The following is a 24,820-nucleotide window of genomic DNA, read 5'->3' on the forward strand; positions in this document are numbered from 1 at the left end:
ATTCTAAACTTTCTGCCAGATATTTCAAACTTCATGCCGAATAATTCAAATTGTATGCCAGAAATTTCAAATTATATGCCAGAGATTGAACATTCAATGCTGGAGATTTCAAATTTCACGCCAGAGATTCCAACTCTATGCCAAATTTTTCAAATTTCATGCCAGATATTCCAAATTTTATACCAGAGATTCCAGGTTGTATGTCATAGATTCTAACTCCATGCCAGATATATCAAATTTCATGCCGGAGATTCCAAATTTCATGCCGGAGATTTCAAATTTCATGCCGGAGATTTCAAATTTCATGCCGGAGATTCCAAATTTCATGCCAAAGATGTCAAATTATTGCTACAGTTTTCAAATTCAATGCTAGTGTTTTCAAATTTCATGTCGGAGAATACAATTTTATGCCAGAGATTTGAAATCGTATGCCAAAGATTCGAAATTTCATGCCAGAAATTCCAAATTTTATACCAGAGATTCCAAGTTGTATGCCATACATTCTAATTTCATGCCAGATATATCAAATTTCATGCCAGAGATTCCAAATTTCATACCAGAGAATCCATGTTGTATGCCATAGATTCTAACTTCATGCCAGATATATCAAATATCATGCCGAAGATTCCAAATTTCATGCCGGAGATTCCAAATTTCATGCCAAAGATCTCAAATTAATGCTAGAGTTTTCAAATTCAATGCTAGTGTTTTCAAATTTCATGTCGGAGATTACAATTTTATGCTAGAGATTCAAAATCGTATGCCAAATATTCAAAATTTCATGCCAGAAATTCCATATTTTATACCAGAGATTCCAAGTTGTATGCCATACATTCTAATTTTATGCCAGATATATCAAATTTCATACCATAGATTCCAAATTTCATGCCAGAGATTCTAAATTTCATGCCAAAGATCTCAAATTTATGCTAGAGTTTTCAAATTCAATGCTAGTGTTTTCAAATTTCATGTCGGAGATTACAATTTTATGCCAGAGATTCAAAATCGTATGCCAAAGATTCAAAATTTCATGCCAGAAATTCCAAATTTTATACCAGAGATTCCAAGTTGTATGCCATACATTCTAATTTCATGCCAGATATATCAAATTTCATACCATAGATTCAAAATTTCATGCCAGAGATTCTAAATTTCATGCCAAAGATCTCAAATTGATGCTAGAGTTTTCAAATTCAATGCTCATGCCAGAGATCCTAAATTTTATACCAGAAATTCCAATTTGTATACCATACATTCTAATTTCATGCCAGATATATCAAATTTCATGCCGGAGATTCCAAATTTCATGCCAGAGATTCCAAATTTCATGCCAAAGATCTCAAATTAATGCTAGAGTTTTCATGTTCAATGCTAGTGTTTTCAAATTTCATGTCGGAGATTACAATTTTTTGCCAGAGATTCAAAATCACATGCCAAAGATTCGAAATTTGATTCCAGAGATTCCAAATGTTATACCAGAGATTCAAAGTTGAATTCCATAGATTCTAACTTCATGCCAGATATATCAAATTTCATGCCAAGGATCTCAAATTGATGCTATGTTTCCAAATTTCATATCAGAGATTAGAATTTTATGCCAGATATTCAAAATCGTATGCCAAAGATTCGAAATTGCATGCCAGAGATTCAAAATTTCATGCCAGAGATTTGAACTTCATGCCGGATATTTCAAATTTCATTAAGAAGAATCCAAATGCAATGCCAGAAATTTCAAATGTATGGCAGAGATTCCAAAGTTAATGACAGGGATTCCAAATTTCATGCCAGAGATCACACATTGTGTGTCAGAAATTTCAGTTTTCATGCCAGAGATTTCAACTCTATGTCAGACATTTCAAATTCTATGCCAGATATTGCAAATTCTATTGATCATCTCAATTCAATTATCATTCAACATTTCAATAGTGCAGGTACCTCTCCAAAATTCATTCAGGTGAAAAAATTACTAACAAGATGAAATTAGTCAGAGAGAGTACCCTACTAAGAGATCATTGAGGAGGATGTAAGGGGTTAATTTCCATGGGTGTGAATCAAAGTAGTAGTAATGGTTTTCGACAAAAATATGCATTTCATCAATGGAAGTTGTATGTATGAATTGTAGAGAATACAAACGCCTACAACTTTTGGGTCGTGTCAATTTCCAAAATAGCATGAAAAGTTGAGAGAAAAATGCAAAATCTACTTTTTTGGATTTGTTTTTTCTCGTAAAAATGTTGGGGAAAGTTAGTTTTCAACCTCTCAAATGAGCTCTCATCGACATTGTAGGTTAATGGACTCATACCTACCAGAAAACAACTACTCCCGTGGGTAGTACCATGAAGGGCTTTGGATCATCCTTCAGTGCAGGATTCTTCACAGAAGTAATTCCTGCATATGCTGTTGTTGATACAACTGCCAGAATCAATTATTGCAAGCGTGTTCTAATGATTGAAAATCGATTTCGGCAGATTTATCGCCAACAACATATGCAGGAATCACTTCTGTGGAGAATTCTGCACTAACACGTTTCGAACGCCTTTTGTGGTATTAGCCTGGGAAGTAGTTGTTTTCTGATAGGGGTCAGTGTAATAACCTACAGTGTAGATGAGTTGAGACTAGCCTGAACGAATTGTTAGTTTCAATAATACAATGCTCCATTCGCGCTATTATCTACTACAACATCTGTTGCAACTATAAAGTATTTCAAGAGTCGTTACAAAAACCTGCTAAAAACGAACGCGCCACATGTTTCCTGCACAATTATTCTGAATCCTTCTTGATCTAATATAAAAGACGGTTTATGACAGACGTAAAAAAGGAATAAACTCAGACGAAGTAAGTCCGTAGGTAGCAAATTACTAAACTATGTTTCGCTTTTATTAAACTCGAGCAGTATTTATCAAGGAGCATTGCCATTTAAAATCTAATTTCCGCTCAGTTGGCCGTGACTGATCAACGACATGAACGCACTGTATGGCCGCTTTTTCCCTGGAGAATTCATTTTAGTGGAGGAGATTGCTTTCCATGTCATGAAAATTATGTGGGCTCAATTTATAATGCAGGATCTCAACTTCTGAAGATAGAAGATGAATAAACTATAATATCCTATGAGCCTGATGGTTGCATTTGGAACTTTGGCGTGAAGTGGATCTATTAAAAACACTTCTCCCACACCAGAACAAGATACTGTCTCCGTATACAAGTTTCGTGAATATACACTGTGTCCAAGATAAGAATGAACAGCATGGAGATATCGGAAACGGTAAGTGATACGGGGAGCACATTTATGTGCCAAATTGATTTGCCATTTAGAAAATTTCATTATTCCGAGAAGTTTCGGAGGTATCCAAGAAATCCCTAAATTTGAGAATTTCGTTTTTATTTTCTCCTAGCTTTATTTTCCAAGGAAATATAAAACGAATAGCACTTAGCCATGACCACTTTTTAAGGACTACACGATAATGTGAGCAGAACTTTTCTACGACGTTTCGTATTTTAGAAAACATCATCAACTTTATATTTTTATACAGGCCAAAACTGAAGTATACCCTGTATACGACTCCATTTTCCATTGTGAATACAGCAACCTATCACACAATATGATTTCATAACCATTTCTCGCGCAAAATTAAAAGTTATTACTTAACCTGCTTCCTCCAATTTTAGATAGTACACTCTAGAAAAAAAAGACACATAATGTTCTGTTGTTATAGTGATACTGTTGTTTGGTAGATTTTTTGACATATTACCGTTCCTACTTTTACATCTTGTTATCTTCCTAATTTGGACAACGGCAGCTTTTCGAATAGTGAAAAATTTGATATGTTGTGTTATTTGTGATATGTGTGTCAAAGAAATTGTGCTAATGCTGCACGTGCGTATATATTCAATAAATATCCAGAGAGACGACAACCTGGTAAATCAATATTTAGGGTTGGAATTCTCGGTAACAATGTAATTAGGGCTTTTATCTATCAAAACAATTCACCAAAAGATCGCTACATGAATCTGGTAGTAAATTATTTGGAAGACGCTCCAGATAGTTTGCTTTTAGCGGTTACTCACAGCTGCTGGTTTCAACAAGACGGTGCTCCAGCATATAACGCTAAAATTGTTTGTTATTATTTGAACCGTTCCTTCCTAGAACAGTGGATTGATACTCATATAGTATAACAATTTTCAATTGAAGGTAACTCATATACAAATTAAACTGAGAGCTAACGACAACAATGTTAAATATTAGAACTAAATTCTTATCGGCATCATTTTTATTGTCTATGCATCGCCATTGTAAATAAATGAAAAGTAAGATGATTCCATAAAATTTGCCTCCCGTAACAAGATAGCTTCTGCATATCGATAAATACTTTGAAACATCGGTAAACTGATCAACACTTCGCAGGTCTATTATAATTGTGTCCTTAAAATGCCATAACTAGTCATTCGGTTTCTTCATTATCAAGCGTCTGCATAGGCGTAGTGTGTTCTGTTTCTTGTGAAGGTGACTTTGTTTTGTATTTATCAAATATATTTAATTTTATTTATTGAATAGACAGTTATATTTATTAACTTTAAAATATGAGATAGAGTCGTCCGATACTTGTTTTTCAAAATACATTATCATAGATTTTCATCACATTCACACTTTATTGTGAGATAATTAGTTGACCTAGTCATTAAATTCAGGTATAAATGTTCGTTCCTAGGATATTATTAGTTTCTAGGTGGATAGTAATATTTCACAAAGTATACATAAATCACAATGTATGTAGAATTCAGTTTATTAGTGAACACGTTTGAAAAAGCTACTGTGTAGCAAAACACGTGTTGCGGATTTGTTAATCAGTTCTAGTGAAAATCTTACAATGAAGTGTTTTTCAAAATACATCAACTTTAAAATAGTTTTTGAAGTAAGTAAACAACTGACAAATAGCTGAACAATATGACTGAATTCTATTATTTATTTTTATAATATTGAGATGGATGCCGTAGCAGGTCCAAGTAATGTACAAAGAAAGCGGAAGTATATGTCGTTAGAAGAAAAACAGATTGTCTGTAGAGTATGCAAAAATTTTAAAAATACACTCCGTACAGTGGAAGCTGTAGCCCACTGTACATTTTTAAAGGGAATATCCGTGTCGACAATTGAACGTATTGTACGTGAAAAAAAGATGACTGGGATTGTGGAAGCTCCAAAAGTACATTGTTGTGGTAGAAAAAAAAATGAATTGGACGAATACCAGAAAAATTTTGTACGCTATATCATCAATTCTTTCTTTTTTGAGAATAAAGCGCCAACCTTGGAATCCATTAGGACAAAAATTATGGATAATAATCTCATTCCAAAAATGAGATAACAGAAGTTAAGGAAAATAATAAAAGAAGATTCAAAATCTATATGTGCCAAACGATCCCGTGAATCTGTGTTAATAGAAGGAGAAGATATAGTCTCATGGCGAGGGAGATATCTTCGCTCTATTAGAGAAATGCATTTTGCTCACAAACAGATTTATTATTTGGACGAAACGTGGGTGAATGCTGGTCACACAGTAACTAAGATCTGGCAAGATACTGTAACCAGTTATCGTCAAGCATTTGTGGACGGTTTATCAACAGGGTTACGCGGACCAACGGGTAAAGGGCAACGACTAATTGTCGCCCATATAGGTAGCGAGAGTGGCTTTTCTGACGATAGTGCACAAATTTTGTTATCCAAAAAAACGGGAGATTATCACGAAGACATGGACGCCCAACGCTTTGAAGGATGGTTTGAATCCCTTCTTTCACGAGTCGAGCCAAATTCGGTAATGGATAACGCTTCTTATCACAGCCGATTAGTAGAACAGCTGCCAAACTATGACCACCAGAAAAGCAGACATGCAGAGTTGGTTAGGACAAAAAGAAATCCCATTTTCCGAGAACATGGTTGAGGCCGAGCTTATGAGTGTCATCAAACAGCATCGTGACAAATATCATCAGCATGTGGTGGGCACAATAGCTCGTGCTGAAGGTATCACCATTTTGAGACTTCCTCCTTACTATTGCGAGTTGAACCCGATAGAATTGATCTGGACTCAAATTAAGGGTTACGTAGCTCGTGAAAACGTGACATATAAAATTTCTGATGTCCAACGTTTATTAGAACTCGCAATGGAACGGATACGGAAAGAAGATTGGGCTAATGCTGTAGCCCATGTGATCAAGGAATAAGAGAAAATGTGGAAATTGGACGGGATGGAAGACACTGTTTTCGACCAAATGAAAATAGATTTAAGTGTGACTGGGGATTCGTCTTCGGACGAGTCAATGGATTCTAAAACTTTATAAGCTTAACATAGGTAATTATTTCTTTGTTTTGTAGTTCTCTTTCTAGATAAAAGGAACATAATAGGCATAATAAGGCATAATAAGTAAATGTAATCAGTTTTACCATTGACACCAGGTAGCGCCACCTACTATAACAAATTTTACTTAATTACCTATATGTTTGAATAAATAAAAATATTATTTTGGTACGCCTCTGCAGAGTTGATGAGAGGATTATCCGTTGGTCACTTCAAATGCGACGTTGCTAATGAATCACCTTCAATTGAAACTTGTTATAGTATAGTGATACATTCTGGCCTGCAAGATCCCCCGACCTAACCCAACTAAACTTTTTCCTTTGGGGATATATCAAAAATCAAGTTAACCCTCATAATTGTCAAAATGAAGAAAATTTGCTAAGATTGGTTACTGCATCTTTTAACAATATTGCTCCGAATATATTGATTCAAGTTTTGAATTCGTAAGAAAGATTGGTCCATATTTCGAATTCATTTTTGGAACAACTCCTGGACTTCTCAGTAAATACAGGGTATTTATTAAACATGCGACAAAAATTAGGAGACTATTCCTTGGACTATTCTGTCCTTTGATGATTTTTGATAGGGCGTTTTTTTTTCTAGATACAGGGCGATAGAGAATTTCGACAATAACAATTTTGGTAATTTTTAAATTATTAACGTAGCCGAAATAAAAGTATAGCGTACTACACTGGACCTTCTGAGTAATAAAAAATCTAACAATTCTGTTGATACCTATCAACAACATTTCAATCACTACAAATGGCTGCAGACATTCAATTTGAATATGTGTCGAATAGGCATTTTCTGTGTTTAATATTTAAAGTCTTGTTAGTGAAGTCATGAATGGCTATAGTAAAGCAGAGATGGTTGACATGCATTTCATTTATGGACTTGCTGATGGCAATTCATTGAAAGCTAGGTGGTTGTACAGTGAACGATTTCCTAATCGTAATGTGCCTAATAGAGAAACCTTCCAGAGTATACATCAACGATTTCGTGAAACAGGAGCATTGAAACTAAATGGAAGACCAGGAAGACCAATGACAGTAAGAACGGTAGAAGAAGAAGAGAATGTGCTGGCTCCAGGTACCTCTTCTCGAAAAATTGCAAATACTTCTAATGTAAGTAATGAGACGATTCAGAGACTATTTTTTATACCCTTACCACATAGAACGAGTTCAGGAACGTCTTCTTGCGGATTTTCTTCCACGTATTGCATTATGTCAATGGCTTTTGCGCACATTGCGCACATTGCAAATCCCTCAGCTACTGACGCTTATTCTTTTTAAAGTTGAAGCCAGTTAACCAACAACCTCCATAAGGAAATTACACAATAATCATCTCTGGGCTGAAGAAAATCCAAATGAGGTGATCGTTTTCAATATCAGTTCTCGCTAAACGTTTGGGAGGGAATTGTAGTTGACTACCTAATTGGGCCGGTATTTCTGCCAAGAAGACTTACCGGCGAGGTATACCCCTTTTTTTGGCACAAACGCTACCTCAGTTTCTGGAGGATATACCATTGGTTACAATAAATGCAACGTGGTTTATGTACGACGGTGCACCAGCGTATTTCAGCATATTGGCTCGTAACATACGGAGATCGCTGGACTGGTCGAGAAGAATCTCACTTATTACCTGCTCGATCACCGGACTCAAAGCCCCTGGATTATTTCCTATGGGGCCACCTGAAGTCATTAGTTTATACCACTCCAGTGGAAGATGTGGAAGATTTGAAAAATCAGATAATTGCTGAATGTTAAGAGAAGATTGGATTCTTGCATCCGAGCGGAGGATATTCATTTCCAACAGTTCTTGTAATTCAAGAAACATTACATGTAATTTTTGGTAATAAATTTTTATTGTCGAAATTATTATTCGCTCCGTTTCTTCGAAACAAAGCGCCCCATTAAAAATCATGAAAGGACAAAATATCCTTGGAATAATCCAAAGAATAGTCCTTTGAATGTTTGCAGCATGATTAATAAACACCCTGTATACATATAATGGTCGATCGGTAGCCGGCCGGTTCGATGTGGGTGCCTTATTCAGTCAGTCAATCGGCCGATGTGTGAGTCGATGGTTCAAGCCGCAGGCTGAACGCTCGATTTTTACTTGCTATCGTCCAACTCGTGTTGAGAATCACACGCTAAAAGGTAAGACCTCGTTAGTCCTTAGCTCGCACAAGTTTCAACTTCTGAGAACTGTCGTTAGTAGGGGTGCGGTAGCTGGTTAACGAAAAAAACATATTTTATTTTCACAATCTTATATTTATCTCAATATTGGAAGCAGTATAAGTCATTTCATACAGAAAACCAACCTGACTTTGATACGTCTCGCTTCTACTGAATACCATGTGTATTGCAGAATATTATATTCAGTTTATGTATTCGTTTCAGTGAATAAAAACATATTGCATGTTTTTAGCAAATAATCATGACTATGAGTAATAGTTGTTTTATAAAATAATTCATACTCCCATCAAGCAAAAATAACATTGATTATTGGAACTATTACCTTTTTCAGATCCTCCAAAAATTGTGAGCATCGGCAGAGAGAGGGTGAAAACCGCCACATTATTCTCATCAACGAGCTTCGAGTGTCTGGGAGAAGGCAATCCTCCTCCAACATACGAGTGGATACAAAAAAGACCCGTTCCAGCTGATTCTAACATAGAGAGGGGAAGAGACGCAAAGTTATACATCAGCAACGTAACCTATGACTTCCAAGGCGAATACAGATGTAAAGTGACGAATATCATCAAAGGGGAAGAAAGGAGTGAAATCAGTGAACCAATTATTCTACAAGTGCATGGTAAGTTTTCTAGTTGATCTGTATCGCTTTTGCTGCGGTTCAACACTTGTGAATGTAACCAATCGTGTGTCAAATAGTGAAGAATAAGTAATACATTGCGAATATGATCAAAATAAATCACAACTGACTGCTCTTGTACCTGATTGGTCTGACCCTTCTTCAATTAGTGGGAAAATGTTTGTGTTGTGAAGTGCCAAAATCCATCTATTGTTGATGACTAAGCACTCTTCCTTACGGTTGCAATTATTCTTGTTTATGTGTACAAGTTATGTTCAGAAAATGAGGTTAATTTTGAAATTTCCCGGGCTATGTACATTTCATCAGCGATTTTTAATTTCATTTCATTGATACGTTCACCTCAAACATATGTTCTCAGTGTCAGTTGTTTAGCATGCATAGTTTGTTGGTGAGAGGGATACAAGTGGCGAGAGGCGATTTTCTGCTATCGTCAAAAATGAATCAAAGAATTTGTATACGGTGATTTTACTCTGAATCAAAAAAAGTTTACAAATGGTATGAGCTTTTCACAGAAGGAGAAGAAAATGTGAGCGATGACACTCTCCCTGAACGCCATAGCACATCAACAATCGATGAAAATGTTGGGGAAGTGAAAAAAATTGTTATGGAGATTATTAGCGAAGTTGCTGAGGATGTCGGCATATCGGTTAGCTCATACCATGCAATTTTTCCGAAAATTTTGGTCATAAAGCGTGTGGCAGCAAAATTCGTTCCGAAACTCTTGAATTTTGGAACGAACTTTATATTGGGCAGAAAAGTTTTTCCATTGTCCGTTCTCTCCAGTATCACCGTGGAGTGTTTACTGGAAAGTTTAATCTAACTCTTGAAGATGCTCACTTCGTGATTGAAACACGTGTCGAGGTGTTGGAATCAAACTCCAGTATTATTCACCCATTTTTAGTCAATGTAAGAATTCGAGTTTCATTGACCAATTTTTGGTACTTTTTGACATAGTAATACGTCAGTATGCGGCAGTTTTACCTCTCAGACTGGAGGATAATGAGTCTTGTTGAATTAATAAGGTCCCAAATCTGATTTGTTCATAGTTCGAAAAAGTAAACAACTGCCGAATAACTTTTTTCGAGATCAATTGCCCTAACACCAAAGTGATATTTTTGCACTCGACGCGCGTTTCGCCAACAAAGTAAGCATCCTCAGGAGAACAGAATTGATGGCGCGTTTCGCCAACAAAGTTAGCATCCTCAGGAGAAGAAGATACCTAAAGTCTATCCAAATCCAAGAAGGAGTAAAACAAAACCAAACCGAAGCGTGGTGTTCACGTGATCGCCCAGTGTCAGATGGAAAGGGCAGCGTTCATTGGTGAATTCGCCTTCTTGGTATGAGTTCGGTACCAGCACAGGGTTGTAATCAGTCGTTTGCGTGGCGTGGGTTATAGTATATTGTTTAAAATTGTTTTCAAAGATGTCCAGTACAGACACTGCTGATGACACTGTGAGCTATCCACTGACTCCAGCCAGGAAACGATCCAAAAAAGACATTTGAGTGTTGAGATGGAAGAAGTGATTTTAAATGTGTTCAAGAAAGAGATGGAAGAAATTAAGACATAGACTGTCGTCGAAGTCGTATCGAAAGTTTCCGATAAAATTGGAGTGTGTTTCGCTTCGATTTACAACGTTTCACGGGAATATAAACAAAATCATATATTTTCCAAACCGAATACAAATCAGAATCGTCAAACCATTATAAAATCAATATATGATGCTGATAAACATGCAATCAGGAGGAAAGTGCATGAGTACTTTTTCAGATATGAAATACCCACGATAGACAAAGTACTCACAGAAATGAATTAAGATGTTTCATTGCCAAGTTTTGAGCGGTCAACATTCCATAAAGTTTCGAAACATTTGAATTTTGTATGGGAAAAACGAGGGCGCAATAGTTTATTATTGGATAGAGGGGAGAGAGTATTTGACCAAAATTAAATATTATAGAGAACAACAGAAAACAATTCATTATGTGGATGAAACCTGGGTTAATGCTGGTCATACTACCCCTAAAGTATGGGTCGATGAAACTGTGACATCATGTAGGAGGGCCTTTCTAGATGGACTATCCACCGGATTAACAAATCCATCAGGTAAACTTATATTCATATTAAGACCTACCTCAATCTCAATATATAAAAAGTAACCCACGTATTTGTTTCATTCACTTACAAACCTCTTCATAATTTCAGGTAAAAGAAAACGGCTTATTATTTGTCACAATGTCACAATGAGAATGGGTTTGTTGCTGAAGGACTGTGGTGTTTCGAGTCGAAGAAAACTGGAGATTATCACGAAGAAATGAACGGTGAATCTTTCGAACAGTGGTTTTCCAAAGTTCTACCCCATCTGAAAGATAATGCTGTGATTGTAATGGACAATGCACCTTACCATTTGCGACGGTTAGAGAAGATTCTGACAAAATCTTCAAAGAAGGTTGAAATCCAAAATTGGCTGCGATCAAAGAATATTAGCTTTGAAGACTCAATGCTGAGAGTACAGCTACTAAAAATTGTCAAGGAGCGCAAGCTTGAATACCAAAAATATATAGTCGATGAGATGGCAGCAGGCCAAAACAAAATTGTCCTTCGCCTGCCTCCTTACCACTGCGAGCTCAATCCCATCGAGTTAATATGGGCGGATGTGAAGAATTGTGTAGCTCAGCATAACACCATGTTCAAATTTGCAGATCTTAAAGTACTTTTTGATGAGGCTTTGAAAAGAGTCACAGCGGAGAAGTGTGTTCGGCATGTGATATCGGAAGTCGAGACAAAGATGCGGAAGCTTGATAACATAATAGAGGCACAAATCCAGCCACTGATAATTCAGATTGGTGAGGATGACACTAGTGATGAAGAGACAAATTCATCCAGTTGAATAATTTTGATTAATATTCCTTTTGATTTTACATAAAATAAAAATTGTAATTACGTCTCTTTTCATATAATGCTTGAGTGCGCTGTGAAAAATCCAAATCCAAAACTTGGGCATTTCACTCGTTATTATAAAAAAGTTTTCCTAAGTATGATATAGCATTTGCGATCAACAAGATGTTGGTTCTGAGTACGACCCTGGCCAATTCTTGGGATTTTCAATATCACGTGCGTAGGGCATGTTAATGTTTACATCCACTCTATCTTGGATTTGAATTTGATTTAGTCTAGTCCAGTCTAGTCAAGTTAAAGATTCCAATCTCATCGTTAAACAACGGCCGACCGGAATTTCCTCGGAATATCAATTTTCAAACGATATTGTTCCAGCTCAATTGTTCGCAATTCCGACAATCCATTTTGTCGTTTCTGTGTACCTAACATAGTAAATCCATTTAATTCCTTGTATTGTTTCGATTGGAATTCTCTGTTCTCGCGCAATTCGGTAATTGTCTGGTATACAGGTTCCGGTTAATACCGCGCATTATCCTCATTAATATAAAAACAGGGTTCAGAATATTCCGTTGGAAATTAAATCCGGCTTTTCATTCGAATGTAAAGCCGTTCTTTTGAATCGTATTGTGTAGAAATGAATCAGTTTATCTCGTTTGAAACACATATTGTGAGTTCACTTGTTCTGTTAATTTCAATAGATAGATAGATAGATTTATCAAAGCTTTCAATCGAAACAATTGATGAAAGTCAAGTCATGAAAATGATTACATTACCATTACAAATGTCACTTAATATTAATATAAATAAAAGCACGTGGTATAGGTAAATACAATAAGTATATAAAAATGACAGGAACAAATAGGTAAATACCACAGATAAAGATTGATAGTATAGAATGTAATATGTAATATTGAAGTTACTAGGAAGCTTAAATTTGATACAGACTGAAAATGGTTATTTGTCCATGAATTCTTGTAATGAATATGGCTTAATGTCACACAACAGATCGAAAACACGTTTTTTAAAAATTTGTCTTATCCCATCTTCTTTGATAATCAAGGGTAAATGGTGGTAGAATTTAATTGATGCATAATGCGGCCCATGTTCTGTGTTTTTGAATCTATGTTTAGGAACAGTATAATTGGATTTCTGTAGGGTGGAATACTCATGTCTATATTTGTCATTTTCAAAGTTCGATTTGTTCTCGTTTACAAAAAGTACACAAACATAAATATATATATAGCATATACCGTAAGCATTCTGTTACCATTGACGGTACCACGACAAGTGTCTGTTTAATTCATATTGGACACTGTTTTCAATATACGTTTCTGTTCCATGAAAATACGTTCCAGTTGTGTACTCCCTCCCCATACTAATATTCCATATTGTAGCAGAGGAGAAACAGTCCCATTATATGGCGTTTTCAGTGCATCGATTTTCAAATGACGTCTCAACACTCGAATTGCATAACACTAATTTGCTAGTTTTTTTGTAAGATAGTCAATATGTACCTCATAATTCAGTTTATCATCTATGTAAATCCCTAACAGTTTTGTACTTGTTGAAATATATAGTCTTCCACTACTGAGCTGAACAGTTTTGAACAAAATGCAGTCTGTTTTAGATGTGTTTAACAATAAATTGTCGGTATTGAAATATGTGGATGCTATAGAGATGCTATTTGAAATAGAGTTTTCCAAGTTAAGGTTCCTGTTTACTGGTACAATGAGATTGGAATCATCTGCATAGCTCACAACTTTAGTACTTGACTGTTTGTAAATTTCAGAGAAATTGTTCATGTGTATAATAAATACTGAAGGTCCAAGTACACTTCCCTGTGGTACGCCTTTTTCTATTTCAGTGAAGTCTGAGAAAAATTCATTATTTCGTTGCCTAATACACTTTTTGTTTTCTGCTACTCAAATACGATTTCAAGAGATAATAGTTATAACAGATAAGAGAAAAGAGATAATAAGAGATAAAACAATGATAATTGGAAAAATTAAAATGAACGAAAAAAGACTGAATGATTTTCAAAACAAATACTGCAATCAAGTACCACTGCTGGGACGGTTTGGGCCAGTTGCTGAAAGTTATAGTAAATCACACCAGCCACTAGCCAGAAGTGCTGTCCTGAACGTCTCCTGTTGTCGTAGATAATCCAATTTTCATTACATCTGACAATTTGATCGAAACAAAGAAGAACAGATGAGTTTTTGAGCTATCCAGTACGTTTTGAACCATCAAAAACCGCATGATATCTGACATCCAGTTTTTCCGCCATCTCAGACACCATTAGTGATGATTCAGGGTCCTCAAATCCTTGCCCTGGATTACTGTAGATCGACCACTTCGCAAACTAACGTCGAACATTGCGTTCAATAACACCATCATTGTCAAATGCCTGGTTCATTTTGCGGGCTCTTTTGGAAACACTTTGGTTTCATTTGTTTTCGTAGAAATTTATTCATTTATTTATTCTAAATTCGGGACACATACAGGTAAAAGAACCCAAACAAGTATCCACTAAAATACAGATTGTGCTAACTAAACTAACGTTCAACAGGTAAATGATCTAAATGCTTAATCTAAAACATAAATGATTAAAAATTAAATATTTTCCTTATGTTACTTTTATACATTTGTGAGGACATGGAGAAAACGTCCAAATTGGAACAGTATCTGTTGAATGTGTCTGTAATTCTATTTATTGGAGAGTTTTTCCCCCACATTGGTGTTATATGTGGAAGTAGCTAATAAATATTTATTCCTTGTGTTTCTCTGGGGTACATGAAAGGACATCATTGCTATCAACTCAGGCGAGTCAATAAGATTCGTTAAAATTTTATAGCCAAACACTAGATCCGAAGTGATTCTACGTTGTTCTAGAGGCTGAATGTTATAATAGTTACGGATTTGATTAATACCGTGAGTTACATAGACATTAGTGATTCGGTAATGAAGATGTCTAACAAACCTATTTTGCAGTCGTTCTAAACGCAATTTGAATGTATTATAGCAAGGATTCCATATAATGCTAGCGAAATTCAACTTGCTATAAACAAATGCATAATAGATAGTTTTAATAGCGGCTTCGTTGTTGAAGTCTCTGCACATTCTATTGAAGAAACCCAGTGTTCTGTTGCTTCTATTTATGACATATTCAACATGGCGATTGAAATTCAATTTTGTGTCAAAGTATACTCCAAGGTCCTTGATATATTCTACTCTATTTAATGCAATACTATTCAACAAATACTGAAACAATATGGGTGAATGATTTCTATAAAACGAAATACATGTACTTTTTCCCACGTTGAGTTTCAGCTTATTCATATCACAATATATTACAAATCTAGCAAGGTCTTCCTGAATTTTTAAACAGTCTCTTATAGAGGTAATTTTTTTTAATATTTTCAAGTCGTCCGCATATAACAAAATATTAGAATAAAGGAAACAAGACTGTATGTCATTTATGAATACTAAAAACAACAGTGGACCCAGGTGTGAGCCCTGAGGTACCCCTGAGGTAACCACGAAGGGCGTCGACTTGAATCCATTGATGCTAACAAGTTGACTACGATTAAATACATAAGAGGACAGCCACCTAAGAAGATCGCCCTGTACACCAATTCCAGCAGGTTTCGACATGAGTATGTTATGATCAATCTTGTCAAAAGCCTTGCTGAAATCAGTATACAGTGAATCAACTTGTTCACGGCTGTCCAGTGCACTCGATATATATTCGGTGTAAATGACTAAATTTGTTTCGATGGAACGTTTAGCGAAGAAACCATGTTGAATGTCACAGAGTGAGGTCTTTAAACTATAAAATAGTGAATCATAAACTATGCGTTCAAATACTTTACTGGAAATAGAGAGTTTACTTACACCCCGATAGTTATTGACTAGATTTCTACTGCCTGAGTTTTCATATATCGGGACGAGAAGAGCCGTTTTCCAAATCTTTGGGAAGATACCAGACTGAATAGATGTATTGAAAAGTTTACAGAGTGGGTGGCATAAACTGACTGCACAGTTTTTAACAAAATACGATAGCCGTCGATTCCTGCACCTTTATTGACGTCTAATGTGTACATTTTTCCAAGCACTAATTCAGGAGTGAAATGGATAGAATGAAGCAAATTGTTGTTGCTAAGATGCGCGGAGAAATTATAAGATTGTTGATATGGACTATAAACAGAACGAAAGTAGTTGGCAAAAAGTATACAAATATCTTTGGCGTTATCTGCAATGGCATCATCAAAATTCAATTCATTAGGAATACCTACACCATTTCGACAACTTGACGCGTATTTCCAAAATTTCTTCGGGCAGACTTTGATATCTGTTTGAATATTATCAATGTATGCTTTGTAATTTTTGAAGATTATATTCTTGCTCCTACGCCTGAGTAGTATAACTACTTCTTCCATTTTTTATGCATCAAGTTTTAGCGTTTTATACAGTTAACAGCATCGATAGAGAAATATAGAGGAAACCTCTTATTCATTATAGTAACTTCGGGAACATACAATCTAGTACCTTCCTCAAGAGCTTCATAGAACTTTGTTACCGCTTCGTCAATCGAAAGGTTGGTAAAGAGCTGTTCCTAGAAATGAGCAGTAATAAGTTGAAAAGAGGCAAGCAATTCAAATTGGGAAAAAATGGACAGCATAAGTCCTTCGAAACAGTACACTTGTTGAAGATACACAGCTAAGCTGAAAACTTAGGTCAAACTATAACAAACTGACCTGCATGTTACCTAACTACCTGGACTGTGAATGTATATGAAAACATTTTACTTGAATATATATCTTAACTTGTGATTCTTGTCCCAAACTTCATATTGGCCAATCGGGGAAAATCTTTTCCCAAAGAATAAAAGAGCGCAAGAGTAGTTTTTCGATTGTGAAAGACCACTTACTCATTCATATACCATTTCTTGGTAAAGGGAGGAAAAGGTTCAAAACCATATTTTTTTCAAATGTCTGGATCCAGGATTAACCCTTCGAGGACGAAATTTATTTTTCTTGAAAAAAACCAAACCTTTATGGAAAAATGTATTGAGCGATTTATTTATTCACAAAGTGAAACAAAAAAACGTAGGATTGTGACAAAAGGAAAAAATATGATATGGTTATTTCAAGTAACCACTAGGCATCATCTAGTTCCGATGAAAGCCATAAAAACAATGTTTATCATCTTTGAGGTATAATTCTATATTGCACGTAGAACACTTCAAAATGTGGTGTGGTTCTCACCACGCACCCAGACTTTGTAGTCCCTTTTATGGTTTTTTTAGGTATATATTGGCGTAATCTTTTTCTTCCTTTATAGCGTATCATTGACTCATCAATGCTTTGATGTTCATTAGGCGCAAACGATTTCTGATACGATTCTGACAGTGTTTCAATAAGCGGCCGAACTTTTTAAAGTTTATCAAACTTTGAGTCTTTTTTTGTTGGCTGAGTTGCATATTATTCATATGTAAGTTCTGTATCTGTAGAGTAGGGAGGGTGAGTGTAAGCCCACGCACTTAGGCCACATGTGACCCATTGTACATCCTCCCGAGGAGTTGTCCTCCTAGGTCGTCGTCCATCCTGTCCTTTCCAGGAAGGTGGACAGGTCGCTGGGAGACATCTCCTTTATATCGGCAGGTGTAGGCCAAGACTCGCCGAACACACACTCTCTTATTGACGATAACTCCGGGCACTCGCACAGGACATGCCTGACAGTCTCATCTTCCTGTTCACACATCCTGCATAGAGGTGTGTCCACTAGCCCCATATTATGTAGGTGTTTCCTTATCTGACAGTGGCCAGTCAGGAATCCTACTGTAAGGCGTAGATTTTTCCTGGTCATCGCCAGATATTTCTTCGGCGCCAGCTTCCCAGGGTCGCCCAAGGTGTTCCTGGCAAGATTACATCCTTTGATTTCATCCCATCTCTTTGGAGATTGAGCATGGGTGTAACTTTTGACTAGTTCCGCAATTGTCGAAGTCATCAGGCCGTGGGTGCCACTTGGTCCTAAAATTCTTAGTCCAGCCGCTTCCTTGGCTAAAGAGTCGGCAATGCGATTACCTTTACTCCTGTCGTGCCCTTTAACCCACCTCAGGATAATGTTATTATCTACCGAGGCTTTGGCAAAATCTTGGTGGCACTCTAGTGCTAGCCCTGAAGTAACACGGTGTCTGTTCAAGGCTAATAGTGCTTGTCTGCTATCAGTGCAGATTGTTATGTTTTTGCCAGAAATTCTTTTCTTGGTTATTTCTTCTGTGGCGATTGAGATACCAGCCAGTTCTGTTTGGACCACGTTGGTATTTCTTCCCATTCCCCACTTAATCCTTAGGCTTAGTGATCTGGAGTACACTCCACATCCTGAGCCTTCTTTGGTTTTTGAGCCATCTGTATAAATTCGTATTGCATTTGTAGCATCTGACTCTGTGTTCTGCTCAATTTTTATTTTGTAGGGTTTATTAAACACAAACCTGGGTTCAATTGCATCACTTGTTGCCTGCAGCAGAGGTTGCGCAGTAAGCGCTTCCCGCCATAGGCGCCATAGCCTCAATCGACCCATTCCTACTTCTAGGTTTACACCAGCCGTGTGCAATTGTACCATGGCCATTAACGCAACCTCCTTAACGTACAGGTCCAGAGAGGTCAGACCCGTGATTAATTCCATTGTCGCGGTTGGTGTTGTTCTCATGGCTCCTGTGATGTTCAAACAAGCCAGTCGCTGTATTTGATATAATTTTTGGATGGCCGTTACTTGTAGAACTTTCGGTCCCCATGCAATGGCTCCATACGTTAACATAGGTCTTATTAGTGCAGTGTAGATCCAGGCGACTACACGGGGTGAAAAACCCCATGCGCGTCCCACTGTCCTCCGACATTGCTCATAAGCCACGTATGCTCTTTTTGGTCTACTCTGTAGATGAGAGCTCCATGTTAGCTTCTTGTCGAGGATAATACCAAGGTATTTCACCTCTTCAGAGAAGTTTAGTTGGCTTTTGAAGATTTCGGGAGGTTTTAAGCCCGTTAAACTTCTTTTCCTGGTGAAAAGGACCATCTCAGTCTTCTTGGGATTGATCGACAGTGAGTGTTCCTTACACCATGTTTCTATCAATTTGAGACCATCCTGCGCTCTATCGCACAGTGTGTTAACAAATTTGCCGGTCTGCAAGATAACTATGTCATTTGCGTATGCAATTGTGTAGAATCCATTTTTGTTAAGGTGATTAATTAGGGTATCCAGAACTATGTTCCAGAGAAGGGGTGATAAGACCCTTCCCTGTGGACATCCCCTCATGACCAGTCCTTTTACTTTGATGTCTTCTACATTAATACTTATTGCTCTGCTAGAGAGCATCTGGAGTATCCATTCTCCTACTACCAGGGGTACATTCCTGGAGTGTAGTTGCTGGGTAATTGTTTCATATGTTAGTTACTGAGCGACCATTCAAAACGGTCTTTCCCCATAGCATTGGTTATGAAAGGGTCTCTCAGCTCAATTCTCGATGACCAATGATGTCCATATGAGAATATTTAATCCAGGAAAAATCTTTATTTCCGATGAGAGCTCGAGAATTGCCACCGCCGCTTTTCTGTAGTGCATAGAGGATTGTTTGAAAAACAATGTTTCCAATAAAACTCTCTACGTCTCCAGGAATGATTGGTCCTGTTTCCTGTATGAATGGAGAGGGCTTTGTACAGAATGTGGCATAGCCTGTCCATACTGTGGTCAGTCTCCATAGTTGAAGTTGTAATTGTGATAGAGGCATTTCATCTTCTGTGTTCTATCCATCAATTTATTTGGCTACGGTAGGTGATGCATCAATATCACGCTGACAAACTTGTTCGAATTGCTCGTCATCCAGCATATCAATATGCATTGATTCTATGTCAAAAAGGACACGCACATCATGTTCTGGACGTTTCATAATTAGGGATTTTATGCAATGAAACATCATCAACAACACGTACTAAGTTACGAGGACTAATAATGGCTTATTTCCACTTAGTTTAACATAAAAACACATTATCACCTGACAATCTGAAGACACGCTACTCATAAAATCGAGTTGAAAAACTATAACTTCTTGAACAACCCTTGTACTTGCAACTGATAATGGAATAATGGTAGCACGTGCTATGTTCAGGCGGATTTAAAATCTTTGCAAGAGTAGTAGTGATATCGGCAACACATTATACAGTACGGTTACACTGTCTGTCCGCTAGACATTCAGAAGAATAATTTAGAAACTGTGGTTTCTTGAGGTGACAAGTTATCCTCAAAGGGTTAACTGAATGATCATATAAAGAAATATCCATCTATCAAATCTCCTTTCTCTTATTTGTTATTTGTTGAAACTTGTTGCGTCTTTGTGAACTTCTCCGTGGAAATCTCACAATAAATTGTTACTTGAATATGGAACATAAACAGAAAAAGGAAATAACAGTTCGTCAGTACATCGACAGCCTTTTCTATATAAGATGTGAAATGTGTTAAATGTACCCCATTCTTCCTCACTTTTGAATGAATACCCTCACTTTCACGGGCACGAAAAAATCGTGATCTTGTCACTATTGAAGATGGAACATCTACGAAACTCTTGGGCCTGCAGATGAATGGAACACTGACATCAGCCTCAAGATTATATACACACAAAGAAAAAATTTCTCAAACTTCGGTTAATTTCTGATTCATGTAAAAAAAATGAAAGGGTTACAACCAAACTGAGAGGGATTGTAGATCAACTTTTGGATTTTATTCTCTATGGTTCGAATTATTTCCATGTGGTTATGAATGCAACATGTTCATTTCATTCCTGTTTTTTGCCTAATTCTTCAAACGAATCCTTTGATATAATCAGTAGCACCCAGAAAATAAATAAATATAAAGTTCTCGGGAAAATAATTTGAATAATAAAAAAATCACTTTCACATGCAAATAAAAAATAGTTCCTGAAATATCGAATATCGTATAAACTTCAAACCAAACTTCCATTATAGGCCAAAACGAACCATTCAGTTGAATTCTGGCATGACGTCTACGTTTTCACTCACTTCAAACGATTTATCCCCAGCGTTTCAATCTGTCGAACCTCTATAATTTACCTGCGTTACAAAATTCGTATTCTCCGGGGTAATACGGCAGATGCCTTCGTGTGGGATTTCAACAATACTCTTTCTGAAATCTCTCGGCATAAAGAGCGAACGATGAAATCGAGAACACGTAACAGTATCAGTTTAGTAATAAAGCGATGAAATACGGCCAAATTGGCTGTGTTACTTCGAAACAGAGAGTTGTAGAATTTACACATTTGCACGTCGATATCCAATTTGGGAATAAAGGTATACAGCATGAGGAAACCACACAGATTGCCAGGAACGTACTTCAAGTTTAGTGTTAGTAGGTTTCCCATTGCCGTACCCATAACCTAACATTTTGGGAAGTAGATATGTGAACAAATTGAGAGTTGATTATGACATGGACGATGTTTTTATCAATTTTGGTACACAATGGCAAAATTAAGGAAGTTTTATATTCACTTATATAAGCTTTTCTTTTTTCATTGCCTTCTGTAAGTTATTCAACAGCACATCTAATCAAGCAGAAGAATCTTAGATACGAACTAATTCTAGTAATTCAATTTGAACTGTTTAATATATCTTAATGTTATATCGAATCAATCGCTGCTTCGAGTAAGTGATACCTAACCTTACCCAACCTAACCTAATCTTACCTATTTTTGTAGAGGGAGAAAGACCTTCGCATACCCACAAACTCACTCCACAAACGAAATCATCTGTAAGATATGCATGTGGCAACTTTTTTCATCCTTATTTTCTACCTCGCACTCTGTTTACCTTGTTTACTTTTTTCTCCATGATTTTATTCATGAAGCCACTCATCCCAGCTGTGCTTGGCTACCTCCATGAAATTCTCTGTCGGTGTCGCTTGTCCGGTATCTAGGCAAACAAGGGATCTCTCTCTTTCCCTCTTGGAACAGCCATTCAGAGTATGCTCTGGTGTATCTTATGCTCTGCAATATCTGCACAGATCTTTGGATATATTGTCCGAACAATCGATACCCTATCAAGTTTTTTGTAGTGTGGTAGCATACGTTCCTGTGCTTCACCACGTACCTACCATTTTTTCACTGAAATGATCAGATTGTTTGTCCATTACTCTACCTTCATTGCTTCTTGCCATTCCGTCAGAGTTACATCCCTCTCCTCTTTTCTTGCGTTCTCCATGTTATCGACACAACTTTCGTAGAGCTGCTTCCGCTCCCTGATTGGTAGACAGTAGGCAGCTCTGACTCGCTATCACTCACAGATACTTGTTTTAAGCCGTCTTGTACCTACATGTGATTCTCAGCAGCATTCACCTTTGGGGTCTTTCAAAAATTGCCTAGTACTGGCCTATCCGGATCACCTTGTACCATATGGGAGCTCCATAATAGACTGTACGACGCCAGCAAGTACCTTTTCTTTTCGGCTACGGGGGCCTTCTATATTTGGGAGTAGTCTCGTTAACAGGGCTCCTCTAACCTCTGCCTTCTCCACTGCGGCCCTCATGTGGTCCCCGAAGGTACGCTGTTGATCAATCGTTATTCCCAAATACCGGACACTCCTTCCCGGTGTTCCATCGACGGAAAAGCTCATTCCTTCCTTTTTCTAGGTCCTTTCAGGGTCGTGTTGCGATATCCACCTGCTGACTGCAAAGGGAGCTATTCGCTCTTTCCATAAAGTGTTTATTGTGTCAACTCCACATGGACAAACCATCTGCGAAGCTTATCTTGTTTGCTGTTCTCTGGCAATCTTATCCTCAGTACTCCATCATAAAGTATGTTTCAGAGCGTTGGACCAAGTACTGATCCTTGGGGACACCGCAGCTACTTATTTCTAGTTTTACGCACCTACTAACCTGGATTTTCTTTCCTTCGGTGGACCTGCTGACCAGCCGTATTACATATGCCATCTGTTTAGCTCCGCTATGATATGCCTCCATCCTGAGCTGAGCATTCTTAGTGTGAGACGCTATTTATTCAATAGTTTTCCATCCTCTCAACAGCTTTTAGGGTTGATCAACCTTTTCTGAAGCCAAACTACCTGTCGCTCAGACTTGTATCCTCTTCCAGACAGTCTTCCAAACTTCTTCTGAGCAGCCCCTCATATATTTTGTTCATGGCTATCAGCAAACATATTGGCCGATAAGAAACGCCGCTCCTCCTCTTCGATATAATAACAAATCTCGCTATTTTTCATACCTCGGAAAATTCCTGTATCTCTAGCAACCCACTCAGTATTGATAGGATCCGTCCTGGTGCTCATCGGATAGCCTGTTTAATGATTTTAGCTGATATGCCATCAATGCCAAGGGACTTGTCAGTCTTGACTCTCTCGGCAGCTTCGTTGAGTTCTGCTATGGTGAACAATTCAAATTTGAGAATACTTTTTTACAGGTTTCTCCATCTTACTCCCGTTGGAATTGAAATCTGGGCTATTTCTATCAACTAGATTCCTTCTTGGGGTCAGAGACTGGATAACCCAATAGAACGGACGTTATATCCCTCGGAATAACGCATTTTTTCCTATTTTCCTTCCGATATCCATAATTCCATCCACCTTTCGATGAGGATGTTTGGATAGATGTAGCAATATATTACTTTCAATCCCTTTATTCTGTTTTTCTATTCAGTAAAAGCACTGCTACGTCGTGGTTCTTGTTCTTCATCCACTCTAAGCCCCTTGTTATGTTCTTGTTTGGTTCACTCACGATGGGCAGGTCGGTATAATTTTTCTTTGCCGTAGCATAGGCCATGTAGTGTGTGTCGTTTTTATCCCAAATTTGTAAGAAGCGCTGTGAATTTAATTCTGGTTGACTCATGCGACGCGCTTGTGGAAACCTTTCCTGCACTGCCTTTTTAGTTTTTTTTGAATACTTAGGACTTTTTCTCGACCAACACATGAGGTAGGACGAACATGTTAATCACTTGATCAAAAGGATACGATTGCTAATGAATAAATTTTACAATCTGAGGGACATCGTATCCAAAAATAATTTGATAACTCTGTATGACTCTCTGGCTGAATGTCTCCTAGGTTATCGCATTACAGCATGGGGTAGCGCCTTCAATAATATTCTATACCATCTAAAAATTGCCCAATATTATTTGCTAAAAACTAAATACAAAAAAAAACATTTTCAACCACGTTACTCTACAACAATTCACCAACAATGAATATAAATTCCTTATATATTTACAGAAGCGCCATCTGGGTCTATTCAAACATCGGTAAATTCAAAAAACCAGAAAATGATATAACAAGTTCGGGTATAGTCACAACAATACAAATTTCGCCTATCGCCTATTCGCCTATCAATATATTTTGAATTTGAAATACAGGTTTTCCTAGCTCTCCTGCCAACTCCCCTAAACCACTAGAATTGAATAGCCCTCGGATTTCACTCATTGCATTCATTAGGCGAATTCATGTTATGTATTTGGGATGTACATGATTTATAATCCTGCTGAATAGCACACCTAGGGGTAACCCATACATTCAGCGAGATAACTCTGAGGTCATATATAATTTGAAATATTTGTTATTGAATGAATAAAAATCACTGAATTACTGTAACTTTCTCCCATACTTGGCATGTTACCCATCCTATCTCAATCACTTGTTTTCAACTAGCCTCAAAGCTCCATCTTTAGGAAGTTTGACTTAAC

General features: G+C 37.2%; 1 protein-coding gene across 3 annotated transcripts in view; it reads left to right on the forward strand.

Moving 5' to 3' along the window:
- The window catches only part of LOC111504686 (kin of IRRE-like protein 1), an 833,154-nt gene that overhangs the window by 725,977 nt on the left and 82,357 nt on the right, over positions 1-24,820 (forward strand). For all 3 annotated transcript variants that reach the window (XM_074182261.1, XM_074182260.1, XM_074182262.1), the window contains exon 7: positions 8,874-9,161. In XM_074182261.1, the coding sequence (XP_074038362.1) occupies positions 8,874-9,161 (288 nt within the window). The remainder of the gene's footprint in view (positions 1-8,873; positions 9,162-24,820) is intronic.

The sequence above is a fragment of the Leptinotarsa decemlineata genome, unplaced genomic scaffold (genome assembly GCF_025532065.1).
Source record: "Leptinotarsa decemlineata unplaced genomic scaffold, Ldec_3_MD MMD2_tig00026328_RagTag_RagTag, whole genome shotgun sequence".
Taxonomy (NCBI): Eukaryota; Metazoa; Arthropoda; class Insecta; order Coleoptera; family Chrysomelidae; genus Leptinotarsa; species Leptinotarsa decemlineata.